The sequence below is a fragment of the Dermacentor silvarum genome, chromosome 8 (assembly GCF_013339745.2).
Source record: "Dermacentor silvarum isolate Dsil-2018 chromosome 8, BIME_Dsil_1.4, whole genome shotgun sequence".
Taxonomy (NCBI): domain Eukaryota; kingdom Metazoa; phylum Arthropoda; class Arachnida; order Ixodida; family Ixodidae; genus Dermacentor; species Dermacentor silvarum.
The window spans coordinates 10,200,889-10,220,038 of NC_051161.1; the positions used below are offsets into that span (position 1 = coordinate 10,200,889).

Genomic DNA, 19,150 nt, shown 5'->3' on the forward strand with positions numbered 1-19,150 from the left:
GCAAGGCTAGGTCCGCCAGCAGCAAGCAACACTCCTCTTCCTCCTTTTTCTGTTCGTAAAGAGAACGCAGCCTCGCCAATCTATCAAGCAGACCGGAACAACGCCTTGGTGAACTACCTCGAAAAGCGTGGTTCGCGACACGCAGAGAGCCCGCGCTTGGGCCCGGTGTGTTTGTACCGGTTCGTTCACCGCGGAGCAGGACCTCCGGGGGCAAGCCTGCGTGTCGAGCGCCCCTCACTCTTTCCCCGGTTGGCGTTCGTCCAGAGCGATTGAGTCGGGCCTCGCTGCTCGTTGACAAGCGCGGGTACTCCTGTCGGGGTCAAAGCAGATGGATGGCTTCCCGCCGCTGACGGAGAAGACGCACGCGCGCTCCGCCAAAGTGGAGAGCCACGCATCCGTCCCCTTCTTCCACTGTGTGGAGAAGACACGGACGTCTTGACGTTCGTAAAGGGCCCCCGCAAGGCGTCATCCGGCGGCACGTATATACGCGAAGTGACGTAGCGTGCCCGTGTCGTCATGCGGGTCTGTTCGTATACACTGCGGAGGCGGGGTCGCTGGTTAGGCATGCGGGAAGCGAAGAGTGCGGCCAACGCGGTTTCCCCAGTACCTTTGCGCAATGAACGCACGTGAAGACGCGGGCGCGCTGTTGATTACCAAGGTAAATTGCAAACAATGGAGACTGCGCGCAAGACTGCACCTGCGTGATGAGCCAAAGTACTGCAGGCGTCCTTGAATGCCACGTCCCGCGTGACACTTCACGTGGTTTCTAGGTGACGATATCCTTGAAGCATATGTGCATGCAGAAGTGCTCACTCAAACCGGCGGAAAAGCTACGTGTAGCGTCTCTTGAGAATGTTTTCAAGCCGGTCCGTAGTCTGCGCGCTTTAGTTCGCCGGGACAGTGCAACATCCGCGGGAATGAGCATACCGATGAAACCGACCGATTCCGCTTTCGCGAACAAACGCTGCGGCTGGGCTGCGATTGATGTCCCGTGAATGTACATTGCCCCTGTGGGACTCGAACGTTTTCACTATGTGCCGTTTACGTTCGTTGCCTTCGGATGCACAGATACATTTACCGCCTGGGTTACCACGACCTGAACAACGCTGTACCGCTTGGGGCTCGGCGTCACATTTGCAAACTCTTATGCCTTCCTTATAGGAATGGCAAACATCCCCACGTGCGACACGAGCAGATTTGATGAGACACTCACTCATTATATGTACCTGCCCACGCTATAGTGCCGAGAGGCAAGTGATGTGCAGAGCGCTGGACCAATTGGAACATCATCCAAAATCAGTACTAAAAGCTCTAGGCTAGTGTTACCAAGAAAACTCCGCGCAGAAAGCTTTATTCGTGCTACTAAGACTCCTGCGGTCTACGAGCCTTCGTGATAGACTTTAAGAACGCCGCCCGCTACCACTCTATACTGTTACGCGGTTTGCTCGTGCTCGTCTCTCTTTCTCTCTGTCCCTTTGCATTCTCTTTCTCTTTTTAGCCCCCTACTCCTTCCCCCCGTGTAGGGTAGCCAACCGGAACTACCTCTGGTTAACCTCCCTGCCTTTCTACGCATCCTTTTTATCTCTCTCTCTGGTCATTCGGAGTGTAAAATAGAAACTCAGCCACAAGTTTATCGCTACTGTGAAAGTTTTAGCTAGCTGGATCCGAGAGAGATCCAGATGAAGAAAACAAGCTTTTTCCCGAGCTTCCCTGTTAAACACATTATTTCTGTGCAAACCCGCAGTGTGGCCGCAAGTACACCTGGCGACAAAATAATGAGAAAAAGCTGAATATCCCCGCAGCCTCACAACACAGCCTTTTTTTTTGCATTTCGGGCCTCGTCTAGAATATGCTAACAACATTGTCGTATACAATTGTACTGGCTACTGCTACAGGCGGCTCGGGAATTGAACGTTTTCTGAGATCCCGTTGTCCGTAAACTTTTGTTGCCGGGTGTACATAACGGAAAGAAATCATATCCATCTGAACGAACAACAAATGGTGGCTGCACATGTCATGTCAATTTCCCTTCCGTTATATCTCTTCCACTGTCCACTGGCATCCTGCTTGCTGTCTAACTCCTTTTCTTTTCTCTTGAATTGACCACCAACTTACGTATTTTCCGCAGAGCCCATTTGTCTAAACAGGGCCCCCCTTGAATGCTTCAGGTTGTCAATTAATTCACGTACGTGCGGTTGCATTGTCGTCCCCTCATTGTGCGCCTAACCCCCAGAAGGAATCTTAGTTTAACTGCGCGTCGCTTTATTTCCGGAAAAGTTGTACTTGTTTTCCGGACCGTATGATGAACTTAACTTTCTCGTTAACCGTCACTTACTGGCGTCCCAACTTGGAGATAGAAATTTCCCTCGCCAACGCCACGCCACACTCACCAAAGCCCAATAGAAGGGCGTTGATGAGAGAAGAGGGCGATGATAACCCTATGTTTCCTGTTAACATGCGCAGTACATTGTTCATATAACACCAGTTGCCCTGCAGTGAACTTTTTTTAGACAATGACTGCAGATCAAACTGAAGCAGTGAGCGAACAGATAGAGGAAACGTTAAATTGCCACGGATGACATGAAAATCAGTCCGCAAGAGCGCCGAGAATACCACAGCGCTGGCGTATGAACACGCGTCTGCCATTGTCTCCAGGCGCTGTCCACGCGTGTGGCCTACCAGCGGAATGAAAACTACGGTGCAACCCCCCATGAGTAAGCAGCCGTTTGAAAAGGTTGAAGAAGGTTTAAGCGGGCAAAGCATCCGCTGAACACAATCAATCATTAGCAGCATTACCTGCTTTTCTTTTTCTTTTTTTTTCTTTTAGCAAATGAAACACTTCAAAGTGATCCAGGGACAACTCTTTCCTGCATGGATAGCCAGCAAGAAAGAATTGAAAATTTCAACCCCAAACGGCAGCAAAGAGAGGAACCTAGCCGTTTTGCGAACGCCACCCTCTAAGCAATGCGCATTACAGGAAAGCAAAAATCATTTTATGTAAATTGTGTCAAGTTGACTAATTCTGTATTGAAAAAATGAAAATCAATAAGGGCAAACGAAACAATGAAACCAACAAAGTATTCAATTAAATGCTGGCAGCAAATCGGGTGAAACGTTCTAGCCGACGCAAATGAACGAAGCAGCCTATGCGTTAAAAGCTTCAATTGCCCAGATTTTGAACACAACTTCCTTTAAGTAGAAACGGAGACTACGATGAACCAAGTCCAACGTGCACAAGTGCATTTATTATCGCTTACGCAATTTCTTCAGGCGGGAAATGTATGCAATGTGCCGGAAAATAAAGGCAGCCAGTTCGTATGTGGAAAAACTTGATTACTTCGAGGTTAATTGGATTTTTGTTAGATCTTGCTTTTGTTTTATCTCTGTCCTTCGTGAATGCACCATCTGCGCCTTCCACGTCTTGTCGACACAAAGGAAGGAAGACAAAAGGAAGGACACTCGCGTTCAAAACAACACAATTCTCTCAGAGTCTACAAAACGCGTGTGGCACGTACAACGAGCAGCGCGGCTAAAGATAGGCCAAGGAATAGCGAGCTACGCGGCATCATTGGACTGTATAAACATTAAAAACAAAGAAAAAGAAATGTGAGAAGAAAAAATCAGTTAATCAAGGTAAGATAGGTCCTTCTAGCCCTTTCCGTTGAACGTGTCTATGCTATAAGTAGTTGAAATGTTTGTGTCCATGGGAGCTATGTATGTGTACATGACAATATCTATACGTTTTTCTTCAATTTTCTTTTTCTGGATTGTACCGAACTTTTAGAAATCGCCTACGGTAGATAGCACAGCTCAGGAGCTGGATTATTCGAAGATGCGGACGTTACTTGCACGTGAAGTCGAACTGCATGTTCGACTAAGAGCAACATTTCAACAATTAAGTTTTTAGCTGATCACCTTACGGTACAGATAGCACTTTGAGCATTGTAGCTGGTAAGTTAACAAGGTGAAATCACTCGGAAGTAATTATCAGGATTGACGTACCCATTTCAACATATTTATTCAAAAGAGTGGCCGCACCTCAAGGCTCTAGACCTGCGCATTGTGACGTGGGTAATGTGTGTGCACAGAGCACGCAAGAATATCGCACGTGTGCATAGTTCACTGTACGCTTTCATCATCATCGTCACTCTCTATTTCCTCTACGCAGAATAGCAGGCCAGAGGCAACGCTCCTCCTGCCGACCTCTTTGTTTTTCTCACAATAAAATGTTTCTGTATTTCGATTCAGAAAGTATTAGGGAAATAACATTGGCCTGCCAGTTATTTTTGTGCTTCAATGCATGAAAAGGTTTTTTGAGGTAACTGGAACAACATTGCATTTTTACTGCAATTATGACGGCGCATATCTCAAAAATCGTGCTGTGTTCATAATACGTTGCAAGTACATATGTGCGTACGTTGCAAACTCACCGGTGACAATTCGTAAATTGCAATGCGAAATGTGTGCCATAAAGTAACTTGGTAAAAGCATAATTAGTGAAAAGTTAGTAATTAGTTCATCCTACATTTCGATTTATTGCGCAAATAATGTCCGCCTCTATCAGCACTTTAGTTCAAAAATTAGGACTGTGATATCTGCTCCAGTCAATATTTGAAAATTTTGTGTAACCTAAAAAAAACACTGGGTATATTTGCGTACTAATGCATTTTTAACACATGTAATGAAGAACACGCGCAAAGCTAAGGCAGAACAGCATGAAGATTTAAATATTTTTATCAGATCCATCATGGACGCTTCGTCATTGAACACCTCCAAATTATTGAATGAAAATTATTTAAACAAGTGTTTCGTGCGTTTTGCAGGAACTAAAGAGAAAAATGAGCGACACCCATTTTGCCATATTAATGCACGTTAGTAATTTTGGATATCATGAGTTACTTAGTAAAGCTAACTACTGTACGTCTACATCGTAGACGCGGCTTCGTCAACATTACTTCCAAACATACCATGAATGTAAACGCACTTCGATGAGGTGGTTCTGCGGCATTTTCATACTCTTTCGATATTAATGCACTGTCCTGCTGTATTTGTATTGATAAAGCATTTCCTGTAAACACATAATCCGCTTTAAGGGTGTTGTTTTCTCTGTTCTTTTATTTTTGTATGTACGCGGTATTACGGATCGTTACTGACGTTGCGTTCATCTTTCTCTACGACTGTGTCCTCTGTTTCATGGATATCATGGATGTCAGATGGCTAGCAGTGTATGGAATTTAATAAATAAGAAGTACAATTCAGTGAAGCAAGTTGAAGGGCGAGACAGTGACTGGATTACATAAGGAATATATATATATATATATATATATATATATATATATATATATTTAATATTGTCCCGAAACTATTCCTTGCACGGAGCACCCGCAATACTCTTGCAAGTACAATAGCACTAGATAATAAACTAAGGAATGTGTGCTTGAAAGACAATTAAAAATGCTCTACGGATAAAAGAGAAGCAGTCAGCCTTTTTGGCAACTCAGAAGGAATATCAGCGAGTGCCGAGAAATCAGCGAACGTCGCTGCATTCGAAGTGTCTAGATTGATGCTATTGTATTTAACGATGTCTACAGAAGGTTGTCCATCTGAAATTACCTATCATGATGTTTGCAATTCATTTATTGAGCATTGGCCTTAATTCATTAATCTTGATAATCACAGCCGCCCAAGTGCACGGCATAAAATGCCGCATACACATGCATTAAAAGAGGCTGATCGGCTAGTTAGTATTGCTAATTTACTTCCTTCCTCTCTCTCCCTGTCATCTGTGTGTTTCCCTTTCCCATTCCCCCGGTGTAGGGTAGCCAACCGGAAAATATTCTGGTTAACCTCCCTGCCTTCTGCTTTTCTCTTTCCTCCATTACGTGAGGAATAGCGCAAACGCAGCACAAAAGACTGCAGAGAACAGGAAGACACGGCGCTACTAATTACTAATAGTTTATTGCATGTAGTCGATGCACATATACCATAGTACAACAAAAAGCAAAAGAAAAAATGAACCACAACCCAACAGATCCAGCAAAATCATCTGTCACCACTCTGCTTTTCATTGTAAAGTTACTTACTGCCAACATGACCGAGGAACTGGAAGATGTCTTTAACAAGATAACGCTACCTTTCGGTGGTACATTGATGATAATTATGGATGTGCAGCTGCGAAATAATGATCCCAATAGTCCAAGCGGACATTTTCTAGAGGTGAAACTTTCTCTCACCGCATTAAAGCATTAGTCATTAAGCAAATTCAAAATGAAGTAGAACATTCACAGAATGAGTGGGGTGGCAAAAAGAAAAAAGCGTGGTTACGTTTCAGTACAAGGGTAAACGGTAGAGGGACAATACGGTAACGGTATGTTGTGCGTGCCAAGCTGAATTGGGGAAGATCAGAACACGTCCAACTGACGAAAACTTTTTTGTCGAACTGCCTGCACAGACAAATAAAATATATCCTTCTCGCATGTATTTTCCTTGTTCCTTGACAACCACTTCTCAATTCCAGACAAATGACACGGCGCCGGATGGAGCGCTGAACTCGGCTGGTGCCTGTTCACCATGGGAACGTCGGCGCCGGCGCGAACGAGTGCCGACATCTCCCCGAGTGAAGGTCACCGCGACCGCAAACGTGGAGCACTGTCGTCACGCGGCGAAGAATCCCAGCCCGACGAAGAGGACGCCGCCACCGGTCTCGAAAAGGACTTGCGAGGCGGCGAGAACCGTCTCCGGGACACAAGCCTGCTGTCCAGGCTGAGGCAGTACATATGGCTCGTGCCACTCATACACACCCACTTCTGGGTGTCGGCGGCATTCTCGCTCATGCAGCCGTACTATCCTCGCCTCGTGAGTGCTGAGAGATTCAGTTTTGAACGTCTCACGCATGACATTCTCCGCAGACGGCATAAAGGGCGGGGATACTGTGCGCGCCAACGTGTTGACCGGTTATTATAGCCGCTTTCTCTCGGTGTGAGCCTCAGAACTTGCACCTCTTGTTGTTTCGCTATTCAATTTCACAAAGTAGGAGCAAATGTTTGCACTCGACATTCAGTCAATCATGGAAATGAAGAAAGAAGGTCGGAAATAAAGATTTATTGAATAAATAAGCGGAAGCATGTAAATTTTCGCTTCTAGTAGGAAACTAAAATGGACACATGAAGAACCAGGGCTACTGGCTCAATATACAAGATTTATTTGATATCATGGTCCTTACTAAAATGTGCTAATACACTAGTCATTTAGAGTACAAGACAAGAAGGATGACGGACTTCTGTCAAAACAGGTGGTCTCCACTTTTTCTCAGTCATGAGAAAAGTGATGTTTTTGCCAAAATGTCTCCAAAGACAATTTCGTACCTCGCCCCTGCCCCCCCCTCTCCACCTACAAAAAGGGAAAATAGAAAAAGTCACATGCCTGCGCGGCGCACGCAGCACAGTAACAGCGTAAGCTGGTGGAGCGGTTCAAGAGTAGCTCCAATTTGGGCACCACGCACAACAGGGTCTTCGCGGCAGTCTGTTCGCCTCGTTTTGACGAGAACGATCTGAACTGCCCGCCCGGCGTACACGGCGAGCTGCGGCTTGTAATGCTCCCTGCACAGCAGTCTGCTGAGCCCGATCAAGCCTTACAACTACAACTTACATGTCGGGCGCACCGCGTTTGCAGGCACCTTAACTAGATGGCGCCACCATACTGGCGGAGGCTCGGCAGCTCGGGAGCGCGTTGATTGCGCGCCTTGTCTGAATCGCGTATCGTCGTCTGCGCCTGCGGACGCTGCGTTTGCAGGTATCTTACCTAGATGGCGCCACCATACTGGCGGAGGCTCGAGTCGTCTCCTCCTGCGTGCTTGACTTATAGGGTATTTTCCGCGGCCCGATAGCAAGCGCTTGCGAGGCTCAGTGGTAGAGTGTCCGGCTCCCACGCAGCAGGCGTGGGTTCGATCCCGGCGGGAATCGGGTACTGTTTTCGCGTTTCCGGCGATAGCGGTTACGTGGCGGACGCCGGCGGCGGCATCATCGTGACACGAAACGGCTATTGGAATGAGCCCATAACAGCTTACGCTGTAAAAGAAATGGTGTGGCTTGTTGGCCGCTTGTAATGCAGCGAACAAGCGAAGTCATTAGCGCGAGGCTGGTTGACGTCTTTGCAGGTATAGCAAAGTGCTACGTCTCTCTTGCTGACCAATTAGCATGCGACAGCTAGTCACATGTTGAAGTTTCACAGGTGGCAGACGTAAAACCGTGTTCATTGTGTTTACACGTCTGGCCGCTGAGAGTGAATTTACTGACGTTGTGCGCGATGGCTGCTGATGTAGTATTGAACTAGTGTGAATAAAATGAGCTCCTCATACTCAGATAGTGGTTCCGGCATGTAAAATTGCTGAATTTATAAAATTTCAATACGCGCAAACACACATAAGGCACTGAATTGTTTTGACACATTACGGTCGTTTAATGTTTTGTTTGATTTCTCGCCACGTTGTTGTTGCAGGCGGCGAAAGCTGGTCTCGAAGCATGGAAGTACGGCTTCGTGTTTTCGACGTTCAAGCTAACAATGCTTCTTGGATCCATATCCACCGAAAGACTTGTAAGTGCGCAGTTCTGTATTCGATCGCTATGTTCACATATTCATTTTCTGATTATTGTGTTGCCTAAGTGGGCTGACATACTGATATACGTATATACTGTATATTGGTCGGGCCGCATTTTACTTAACTTATTGCTTTCCTGAAAGTCTGACCAGATGCATATTGTTTTATGATCAATTTTCTCTGACACAGACGTTCCCTCAACTTAAAAAAGAATACCTTAATCTTAACCCCCATGACGAATAACAAATAACATAAGAAGACCCACTGTTGACAAAGGTTTTTATTTCTGTTAGCTACCTTAATATTACAGTCAAGAGGACGCCAACGCTGGTATTACGCAAATGTAGACAAGCACGAAGAAAGGCAAAACGTATATAAACGCGTTTTTGTTTTTGCTTGGCTTTGCAGTGAAATATTTTTTACAAACTAGACTGATAGGCTACGCATCTTCCACTTGCACATGTTGATAGAGTTGATCAACTACGGCACCCAATCAAGAAACAGGGCAGTCAAACTTAGAATAAACCGCGCTCTGTCGGATTTTTGTTTCTTCTGCCGCCAGATGTAGCGTCTTCAGGTAACTGAGCTTTGAAAGCGCAAGCTTGATCCCTGTTATTCCCAGGTGCACCAGTGCTTCCATTCTATTGCCGCAGCACTTAAATATAACCGCACAGCGGCTAAGCAGGTAAATATTTTTAAACAGAACCACCAAGGAGGTTCCATATATGCACTCTTTCAGTATTTTACATTGATTAATTTTTCTTTTTTTCCTACCCGATGGTTGAGAGACATCCGTTTGTAAATGTCTGTCTGCCATAGGCTTATTCATTCTCAAATTTATTGTCGTGACGATACGCCATTGGCTAAATTTTTTTTGCGTGCGTACACACAACAGCAGAGACATGTGTGCATGACTGAAAATGTGTTTGATTATATTTTTTGCGTAGATCTTCATTACTGACTACATTGTGCGCCAGCTATTCATTCATTTATTCAGTTACCTCACAGGATCCCCAAGGAGTATTGCGTGAGGGAGGATACAGGGAATTAGCAAAAAGAAAGGAGTACAAAGAAATGATACATTGTTAGCGGGTAAACATGAAATAACAAATATCTAACAATATAAATGACGCGATGAATGAAACAGAGCGACTGTGTGAAGTAGCAAAAAAAATGGAGTACCAAGAAATTATTAAAATGGTAGCTGGTGAAGAAAAATGAACAAGTCTCTAACAATGTTAACGCAATACAAAACAAACAAATAAAGTGACAATAACTGTGCATCTGCTTTAATTACTACTTCCGGATTTCCCTAAAGATGTGATTTATTCAGTTGTGGGGCTACCACTTGGTGGCGGGATGTGACCTCCCGCTTTCAGTATAACGACGGCAAGTAAACAGTGCGTTCGTCCTGAATTAAACGCGCGAAATTTTCAGTAATCTTTTCAATTTTTTTAGAACAAATAGTATGTTTTAGTGTCCTCAGTTATGCACTAAATTCGCGATTTATCCCATTGCAGTGCTGTGACGAATCAAAAGAGACTTAATGCATAGGGACTTAACGAGGTACACTCTATGTCAACCGCGTATACCGGCTACGTTGCTTGCCAGCGTCAGGCTGACTGCAGGCTTCTTAGAGGGGCTTATATGCTATGCCATAATCTCCAGCACCCTGAGGAATGTAAACAACTCTCGTACGCACCAAGCAGAAGTTTGGAGTATCTAGAGTGCTGCAGAAACCGCACTACGCAGCCGGCCGACATATATGATGAAGGTACGGGGTAGCCTGTATACTCTTGACAAAGGCTATAGGTAACGTTTTATATGCTCCAGATTTTATTAATGCTAAATACGAAGAAAATGTGACAGCTGGAAACATATGCACCGATATATCGCTGTATTTATATTAAGAACATTTGCTCTAGTTTTTCATGTAGTTTTTAATAAAGACGACTCATCACTCACTCACTCTTGTTTTCTGCAAAGCCGCATACTTGTTGAATGTCGAACCTGTTGCCATTGATTTCAGATGATTCTTTCGACTCCACTTAAATGCTACCTCTGCGGCCAAGTTGGCTTCTTCCTGTACAATGTCATGTTTGGGTAAGCTGCGAATACGAAGTCTCGATCATCTTCACGTAGCACTGCAGAAAACAGTGCTCGTCCACCTCCCTCCATACTGTAGGTCCCTCTACTGGTCACCCGGAGGGACCGTCTTCCTCGCCCTCTCCCTGGTGGCAGTGATCTTCGGTGGCTTCGTGCAGACAGTGTACCTAGTCTCAGCGTACTCAGTGGTCACCTCGGAGCTGCACCAGAGCAGCGGTGTCATCATCGTAAGTGATGTGCTCAGTGAGCTACCGAACATATTATTAATCTTAACTCGGCTATTCCATAACAAGTCAGTGGTTTCAATCAATGTTCAGTCAAAAACTGTCTTTTTTCAGAGACGTTAGTTCAGATCATTGCTTGCATCGTTGCGGTCATTTGTTTAGGCATTGTCTTTTGTCTCAAGTGCAGCAGATAATATAAACAATACGTCAGAAAGGCACATTATAATAATATATGCGGTCGTATCTGATTTTGCACAAAAACGACAATGACTGACAATAAAATGCAAGAGAAGTCGGATGGCATAACATATTTAACAAAAAAAGAAAGCAAAGAAGGCTTAGAATAAAAATAATAATAATGTTATGGAGATCCAACGCACATGTCGAAATTTATGCGACGTGAAGCCTTCTTGAAGCAGTTAATTAAATGCTATAAAACTAAATGTGATGCGTACAATTGCTTTTATTGCTGCACTATGTAATATTTAATCTAAAGTAATGTTTTGTTTATGTAATACACCATTAAACAGCTATGCGCAAATGCAAAACGAAGTTCATGCGAATGCACACTGTGAGATATCGACACACTGACATCACGAGAACGAAGGCGATGCTTGATTTTTTTGACGAAGGAAGAGCGGTGAAGAGAGCAGTGCAGATAAAAACACGACGCAAATTACAGTGGTAAAGTTTACAATTTAAGCGAATAGCTTTCTTTGGTTCTGTCGCCCGTTTTCGTGGTCGGTGGTTGGCGGTCAGTGTTCGGTAGTTGGTGTTTGGTGCTCGGTGTTCGTTGGCCTTTCACCGCGGGTACAAAGGCTCCAATGCAAAGGACGCCAACTATTAGCTCTTTGAGACGCACGTGCTGTCGCGGGAGAGCTTTGGGGCGTCTGCAGGTTTAGATGGTGCGGTAGAGCGTATGCCGTGTAAACGCGTATAAGGGCCGCACTTCTTTTTCTAGATACGAGAGCTAATTTTCAGGATGCAGCCCACACATGCAATTAGAGTCCCTATATATAGGAAAATTACCGTCATCCTTTGATTAACGCCGCTTCTCTCTCTCTCTCTCCTGTATCACCGATTGGACGATGATAGCGCGCGCTTTCACTTCTTTATATTTTTTTTCCGCCTCATAGCCATGTTGAAAGTCACTGCGCAGTCGCTGGCAGCGGCCGCGGTGCGCGACCGGCCTGAAAGCTTCAACGAGGACTGTCTAGGGGCGCCACCGTCGACTTGCTTTCGCTAGCAAAAAGTAAAGAAAAACAAAAAAACAAGCGCTTTAGGAGAGGAGACGGCGGAGGAAACAGTAGATGGCGGTAATTTTACTATATAGGATCTTTACATGCGATGTGTAATTTTTTTTCTCACGTAAACGCAACGTACCAATTAGAGAATGAAGAGCGTTTATTGCAGATATACGCTCAATCGTCGTCACTCGCCGAGTCCTCAGACTTCGAGCTGGTGCTATGTTGCGGTGCAGACTCATAAGATAAAAAGCCATCTTTTACGCCGTCTAAGCTGTTCGACATTCCGGTGACTTTAAAACTTCGGGATACGATGTCCGTCGACACCGAGCTCCACGCGGACAAGATCCTGCCAAGCACAGTCGCAAGCGATGCCCTCTTGAGCCGTCCGGTCGGCGTCTGCTCGTATGGCTGCGGCTTGCTATCCATTCCGTGTACTGGCTTCGGAATTGAACCTTGAAAGGCCGATTGACGCTGACATCCAGTGGTTGCAGCATTCCTGTGAGGCCGCCTAGAATAACAGCCATGGCTGTGCTGTGCAGCCCATCTTTCATTCTCCCTCATCCCGCTCCCATGTGTAGAGTGGCAAACCGGTTGTGCTTAACTGGTTAACCTCCCTGCCTTTCCTTCTCCCCACTTTCCTTCCTTCCTGTGCTGACAGGGAGCAGCTGTTCTCAGTCGCCTATTCGTGAGTGATCATGATGACAATGATGATCTGTCGTAGGGAGCCTACATGCAACCAAGGAGGTTTAAAAAAAATTCTGGAGTGGAGCTGCCGTCTCAAACGTGAAGCCGGACCACCGCCATCTTACCATGGGCAAGCAATAACGTTAGGAAATAGCGGGGAATATACGGAGCACTTTCTTCCCTCTCCATGCTGTTTTTAGGCGGATAATCTAGCCGTGCAGATATCGTTGGACGTCTTCCTTTCTGTCACTGGTTTCAGAAGAAAGCCTTAAGTTATTGTCAAATTTTATGCCGCATCATGATATTAACACACAGTCAAAGGTAATATTTTAGGCGAAAGGTTCAAGCTTTTAATTTCAAATTAGCCTAGCATTTGCAATAACGGACCAAAAGGATGTGAGCTGCTAGCAGATTTCCGCTGTCACGACCCTCTTTGAGAGTAGAAGTATAGGCAAACTGTGGCTTCACCTGTGCTGGTAAGAAGCTGCGGGGGCTGTCACTCCAGCCATTTTTTAAAACCTCCTTGCATGCAACGCCGTTTTAGGGTGGTGACAGCCTTTGTAAGGGCTCTTGCCGCCGCCAGCTAAATTGGCGGGTTAAACCTGGGGCACAACATGGCGAAAGACCAGCCGACAGACCACATTTCCCGCAACCCTTGGTGACGTGAAATTAATTAAGTTCTTTCAATAAACTTTGGCCTCAGCAGCCAGAGACAAATGGTACGTCTGAGCGCCGTGCACGCCACTTCTACGTTTTAGTTAAACAGACTAGTAAGAACAGCCTTTATTACCGCATAATTCGAAAAGCACCCTATATATATCATATACAACTGGAAGGCAACGACAATGCTTAATGCAGTTCACATTCTTGTCGCACGACATGCAACAGAAAAATGAGTTTGATGTGTTAAAATAAAAGGAAAATGCAACTAGTATATTAAAGATGTGTGCAGCTTTCTTGCGCGCATTTGCGCAAAGGTTAATTAAATAAATTTAATAGATCGCGTGCCAACATGAGTACATCAGAGCGTGACAAAAAAAAAGGCAGAAATACTGGGGACCAAAATGGCTACCCACCAAATTTGGCGGTAAATAGCGGTCAAAATGTTGGTGTTGTCACCACCCTAAAACGGCGTTGCTTGTAGGCTCCCTAATCTGTCGCATTCTCTCGTGCCATCTGTCTACGGCGCTTGGAAGCTCGCACACGCGCGAGCATTTTGAACACGTATGGGTCGAGGAAAGGGTGGGTGTAGCCCTTAGGCGGATTTTTTTTTCGAATTCGTACTTCGGGAAAATGGGGCGCGGCCCATATACTCGTTTATACGGTATTACCTCACCGCAACAAGTACGCGTCTTGAAGCGCATCATTCCTTTATTAGAATAATTAGTTTTCTGGAAGTGTTCGACTATTAGCTTACATTGACAATCATATTGGGTGGTTTCTGCCTAACCTTTATTTTCTCGTTTGCTTTCTGTGTCCTTCGCATAATAAAACTGGCACGTGCCTGTTTACGTCACGTAGCACTTGCTACGCGACGTGACGAGCGCGCCAATCGTCTCAAAGAGCTCGTTGGCATCGGCAAGAGGAGTATGCGTTCCATTGCAGCCCAATGATTAGAGCGGGCTGACAGACCGAGGTTCGATCCCACCGCCAGACATGTGACTCTCTCAAGCGGAACTTTGAAATCAACAAAAAAGAGTTTATGCATATAAGATGCTCCTTTGTATTTGTCTTGAGATACCATGCTGCCATTATCTAGTTCTCTCGTAGGAAATCAAAAATTCTGTTAGAGATTGTGACACGCTATTTCGTTTTCGGTAGAGCACAGAAATGTATATCCCATTCTTTTTCAGCGTTAGGACCTCTACAGGAAACGCTTAAAACAATTTAACCAGAACGAGGAATACCGCGCTATGTTTCACACCCACATGTCTCGTTTTCTTTCAAAATTTAGGCCATCATGGAATTCATGTTCGGATGCGGGAACATGGCTGGTTCCGTGCTCGGAGGAACCCTGATCGACGTGCGTACAGCTGTTTTCTTTTTTCTTCTCATTATTTACTAGTGCTAAGCATGTACATATTTGACTTTTAGAAATGTAAGAATACGAGAAAAAAAACAGGCATGTTTCTGCTCGCTGCAGAAACATTCCAGGACATAGTTTTTTTTAGTATAAATAAAATACAAACAGAATAAATATCAGGAATGTTTGGAAGGAATTACCTATTGGTAGAGAGAGTAGGAGATGGCGTATTAAAACCACAGACCTAGAAGCCCGGAAATTATAGTTAACGTGATCGAAGAACGTTCACTACCACACAAGGAGTTTACACAAATTAAATTTCCAGCCCAGTCTTTCAGGTTTCTGGAATGCAAGATGGAGCACTTATTTAAATCAGCCTTTAAAGTTAATGGAAATGGATTGTGCTACAAAATGTGACTGAAATTCATCACACCAGTCTGACATCCTGTTACATCAGTGCTCCCCGATATCGCACTTTATTAGGCCGAATTCTGACGGCAAGACGTGAAATTGCGACAGACGTTGAAATTTCTAAAGAAATCTCGGTTTTCTCATCAGGACAGGACGTCAGGCTAGATTACAGAAATTTCCCTCGCTACTGCAAAAATACGTTTTTTTGGAGGGTTTACATGCCAAAACCAGTTATGATTATGAGGCACGCCGTAGTGGAGGGCTCCGGATAAATTTTGACCACCTGGGGTTCTTTCACATGCACTACAACGCAAGCACACGCGCGTTTTTGCATTTCGCCTCCATCGAAAGGCGGCCGCCGTGGCAGGGATTCGATCCCGCGACCTCGTTCTCAGCAGCGTAATGCCTTAGCTAACTGAGCCACCGTGGCGGGTCAGCAACATTACCTGTTGTGGCAACGAAAACACGTCCCAAAATAGGACAAGAATATCTCTCGATACGACAGATAATTTCTCATCGTTTTCGACAGGGCTCATATGAAAGGCAAAACTTTAGAACACGGAAAGCGGTCTTGCAAGCAATTATACCCTATGATAAATACGAAAGCAAGCAACCAAATGTTCTTCAAGATGGATGGCTAAATATACATGGTCCATATAAATGTGTTCAGTGAGGCTAAATGCTCATCGGGAAAGCAATTCTTACATAATAAGATTCCCGCATTGTGTTCACACACTACGAGTAATCGTGGCGTGAAAAGGAATTCAGTGTTTCCTTTCATATTGTCCACGATCGTACATGAGCCTTCAGAGTTCATGACAGGATTCTGAAAAAAAAATTTTCTTCGCCGCAGTTGTGGGAATACCCTCTACCATTCTTTGTCCTTGGCACCATAATCATCCTGTCAATTCCTTGGATTATCAAGCACAAGAAGGTCCCGAACAAGCATCCCGAAGGCAGGTAGCCTTCTGCTTTGCGTGTTGCATTTTGTGCGTACATTAAGAAATCAGATATATTGTCAAGCAGGTTTCCTGTCAGCGTGTGTAGCGGCTTTTCTCAGAACGAAGCGTTACATGCGTTCACAATTTTCGCATTAGCACATGTAGCGTCTCTGTGGCTAAACACCTAAGTGTAATTAAAAAGAAATGAAATTATTAATTGCTCTATGATCAATACTTTAGTACTTAGCAGTACCTTTACGATATCTTGCGATAGAAGTTTTATCAAGGCGCAAGGTGGTGCGACGTTCCACGATATATTGTCATTGCGCGGAAATGATGATCATCAGAACACGGCTTCTACCAAGCTCCTTGAGCCACGTGAGCACTTCACCACTACGATCGCTTGCATGTGGTGGAGTTTGCAGACGACGAGAGGCAAGATGTGCCTCGCAAAAAAGAGAGCCCCAATTCAAACTCACCAAAAAAGGTAAAAAAAAGGAACTCATTATTACTCGATAGGTTCAGCGCAAAACCAGGCAGACACATGAGACAATAGAAGCAGGATAAGCTCATCTTCGCCTTCGTGTCCTCGTGGCGAAAGTGGCACTTCGTTCCCCTGTTTACAAGGAGTCTCGACACTGTGTCAGGCAGTTATTTGCGGTAATGTCAAGCCCCCTTTGCCAATTTTCTTTCTTTTTATACTATTTACACTTCAAACTTAAATCTGATTAGAAAAAGTCAACTCAGTTAAAGTGCTGACATTAGCATCACCGGCATCATATGATCGCAATTATAAGGCTCATTGCAGTACCAAGGCATGATAAGCTGTCTGAAAGGTATTGCGAAAGGGCGACCGAAAAGGGGCGATACCAAGTGCAAGCGTTCTCATTCAAGCCATCAAAATTTTCGGATTCACTAATTTATTGAAACAGATAAGTCGAAAGTCTTTATAGGCGATTTTATTGCGACTTGAAAGTGAAATGTCCTGTAAGAATACCACATACTGTAATGAAGCTTTATAAGAGGCAGAAAAGCGATGAAGCGGCATAAAAACGATGTCGACACTTTCAAATACTTTCAATTCTTTTCAAATAGCTCTCAAAGTTCATCATACTCTCATTAGGGCTACTATTCTCCTTTATGCATTCGCATGCATTGCTCTCTGCATGCGGAGGTTATCGATTCAGCTTTCACCTGCGATAAAGTTGTCTTTTCTTCCACTTATGTTTAGGTTTTCTTTATGAAGATAAACTTTATCGTAACTTGAATTCTCGTTTATATTTAATCGCACAGTTAAATTATAAGGAACAGTTGATTTGCAAATGCTTCAATGGTTTTATTCTATATTGGTTTCATATGGTTGTTACTAAATATTGAGCCCATAGGTGTTCACATCACATGTCCAGGCATCTACGTGTACTACCCACATGCGCTCTGTGGTTCTTTTTTTTGTGTGTGTGTGTGTGTGATTCTTCCTGTTTATGATAAGGCACCAGTTTTCTTTTTCTAGTTCGCGCTCTTCACATTTGCACCCTTAATTATCGATATTTTCGTGAACTTGCCCTTTTCCTTTCGTTCAACTTGATGGGCACATTGAGTCACGTTTTACGGTGTTTCCCTGCTAATTCTTATTTGATGACAGCAATACATCGTACATTGTCGATTTCAATTTGAAAACTCTTGCTCTAGCTTCAGCTCCACCTGAGGAGGCCCTGATGCAGGACCAAGGCTCGCAGAAAAAGCTGTACAGACTTCTTTGGGACCCACTGTTCATGGTCAACATGGTAACCCTGATGCTTTCTTGGGTCATCATGGGTTTCAACGAACCCACTCTGGAACCATACTTGAGACAGGTGCGTCGTTTCCCTTACGTAAAGGTGCCAGTTATAACGCAATGACACTCCGGCCGATACACAAGATGTTTACAACAAAGAAACAAATAAGATGCTGGACTTCACTGTGGGAGAATGGTGCTTTCGCAGTAATTGAGTTCACAGCCATAGGAATCACCGAAGCCTGCCGTTTTTCTTTAATGCCCCGACAAGACGTGATATTGCGTAAGCATGGATCCCACCATGACGCACACGGGACGTATTACAACCGTGAAGCGGGTGTTTAGATAACTCAACCAGCTGAGAAAATATACTAGCGAACCATAAATTATTGAGAGTTCATATCGCAAATTAAACCAACTAGATGAACAAAAGATACCTGAGAAGCACTTGCACTTTTCGAGTGCCCAAACAGGCTCTGGAATATCGAGGAGACGGGCTTGCAAGGCGCTGGTGGAAGGTCCGGTGGCGATGTAGTGGGGAAGAATACTTGTGTTCCGTTTACTTGTCAACACAAATTTATGCTTTTCTGAAATGCTTCAATGGCAAAGGTTACGCGAAGATTTTCGGTTACATTAAAGAGTCCGCACGAAAATTGTACTTATATTATGTCCTTATGACTCACAGTTTGGCCCGGTTAAAGGGTTCGCCCATATTATGCAGTTGACCTTAAACGTTAACTGTATTTCTATGAAAGTTTTATCCTTCTATTACATTTTCTTTTCAGTTCAACCTCAGCAGCACGCGACTTGGAGTACTGTACATGGTACAGTTTGCAAGTTATACCGTGGGCGCGGCATTCGCGGGACTGTTTTGTTACGTTAAGGTAAGTAATACTATAATCACAATGTGTTGGGCATACAATATTTGTTTAGGAGAGACAGACGTGCCTCACGTTAGGACAATATCTTCATTATTCCCCTTAAAAGCAAGCTGCGTGCGGTACTTCAGCGTTTTCCAAATGAATCCAAATGTATCAGACATGTCTGGCAACCTGCCCCACTTTCCCACAGTTATTCGCTTCAACTGTCATGTCTAAGACCTATGCCTAACCACTACACACGCGGTAAACCTGGCTGGGTTACT

At 44.5% G+C, this 19,150-nt stretch overlaps 1 protein-coding gene across 2 annotated transcripts in view; it reads left to right on the forward strand.

Moving 5' to 3' along the window:
• LOC119460611 (MFS-type transporter SLC18B1-like) overlaps positions 1-19,150 on the forward strand; it is a 92,899-nt gene that overhangs the window by 54,820 nt on the left and 18,929 nt on the right. For both annotated transcript variants that reach the window (XM_049655190.1, XM_037721630.2), the window contains exons 2-9: positions 6,518-6,855; positions 8,497-8,592; positions 10,626-10,699; positions 10,782-10,929; positions 14,812-14,880; positions 16,145-16,247; positions 17,922-18,085; positions 18,792-18,890. In XM_049655190.1, coding sequence (XP_049511147.1) covers positions 6,571-6,855; positions 8,497-8,592; positions 10,626-10,699; positions 10,782-10,929; positions 14,812-14,880; positions 16,145-16,247; positions 17,922-18,085; positions 18,792-18,890 — 1,038 coding nt within the window. In that variant the 5' untranslated portion in view covers positions 6,518-6,570. The remainder of the gene's footprint in view (positions 1-6,517; positions 6,856-8,496; positions 8,593-10,625; positions 10,700-10,781; positions 10,930-14,811; positions 14,881-16,144; positions 16,248-17,921; positions 18,086-18,791; positions 18,891-19,150) is intronic.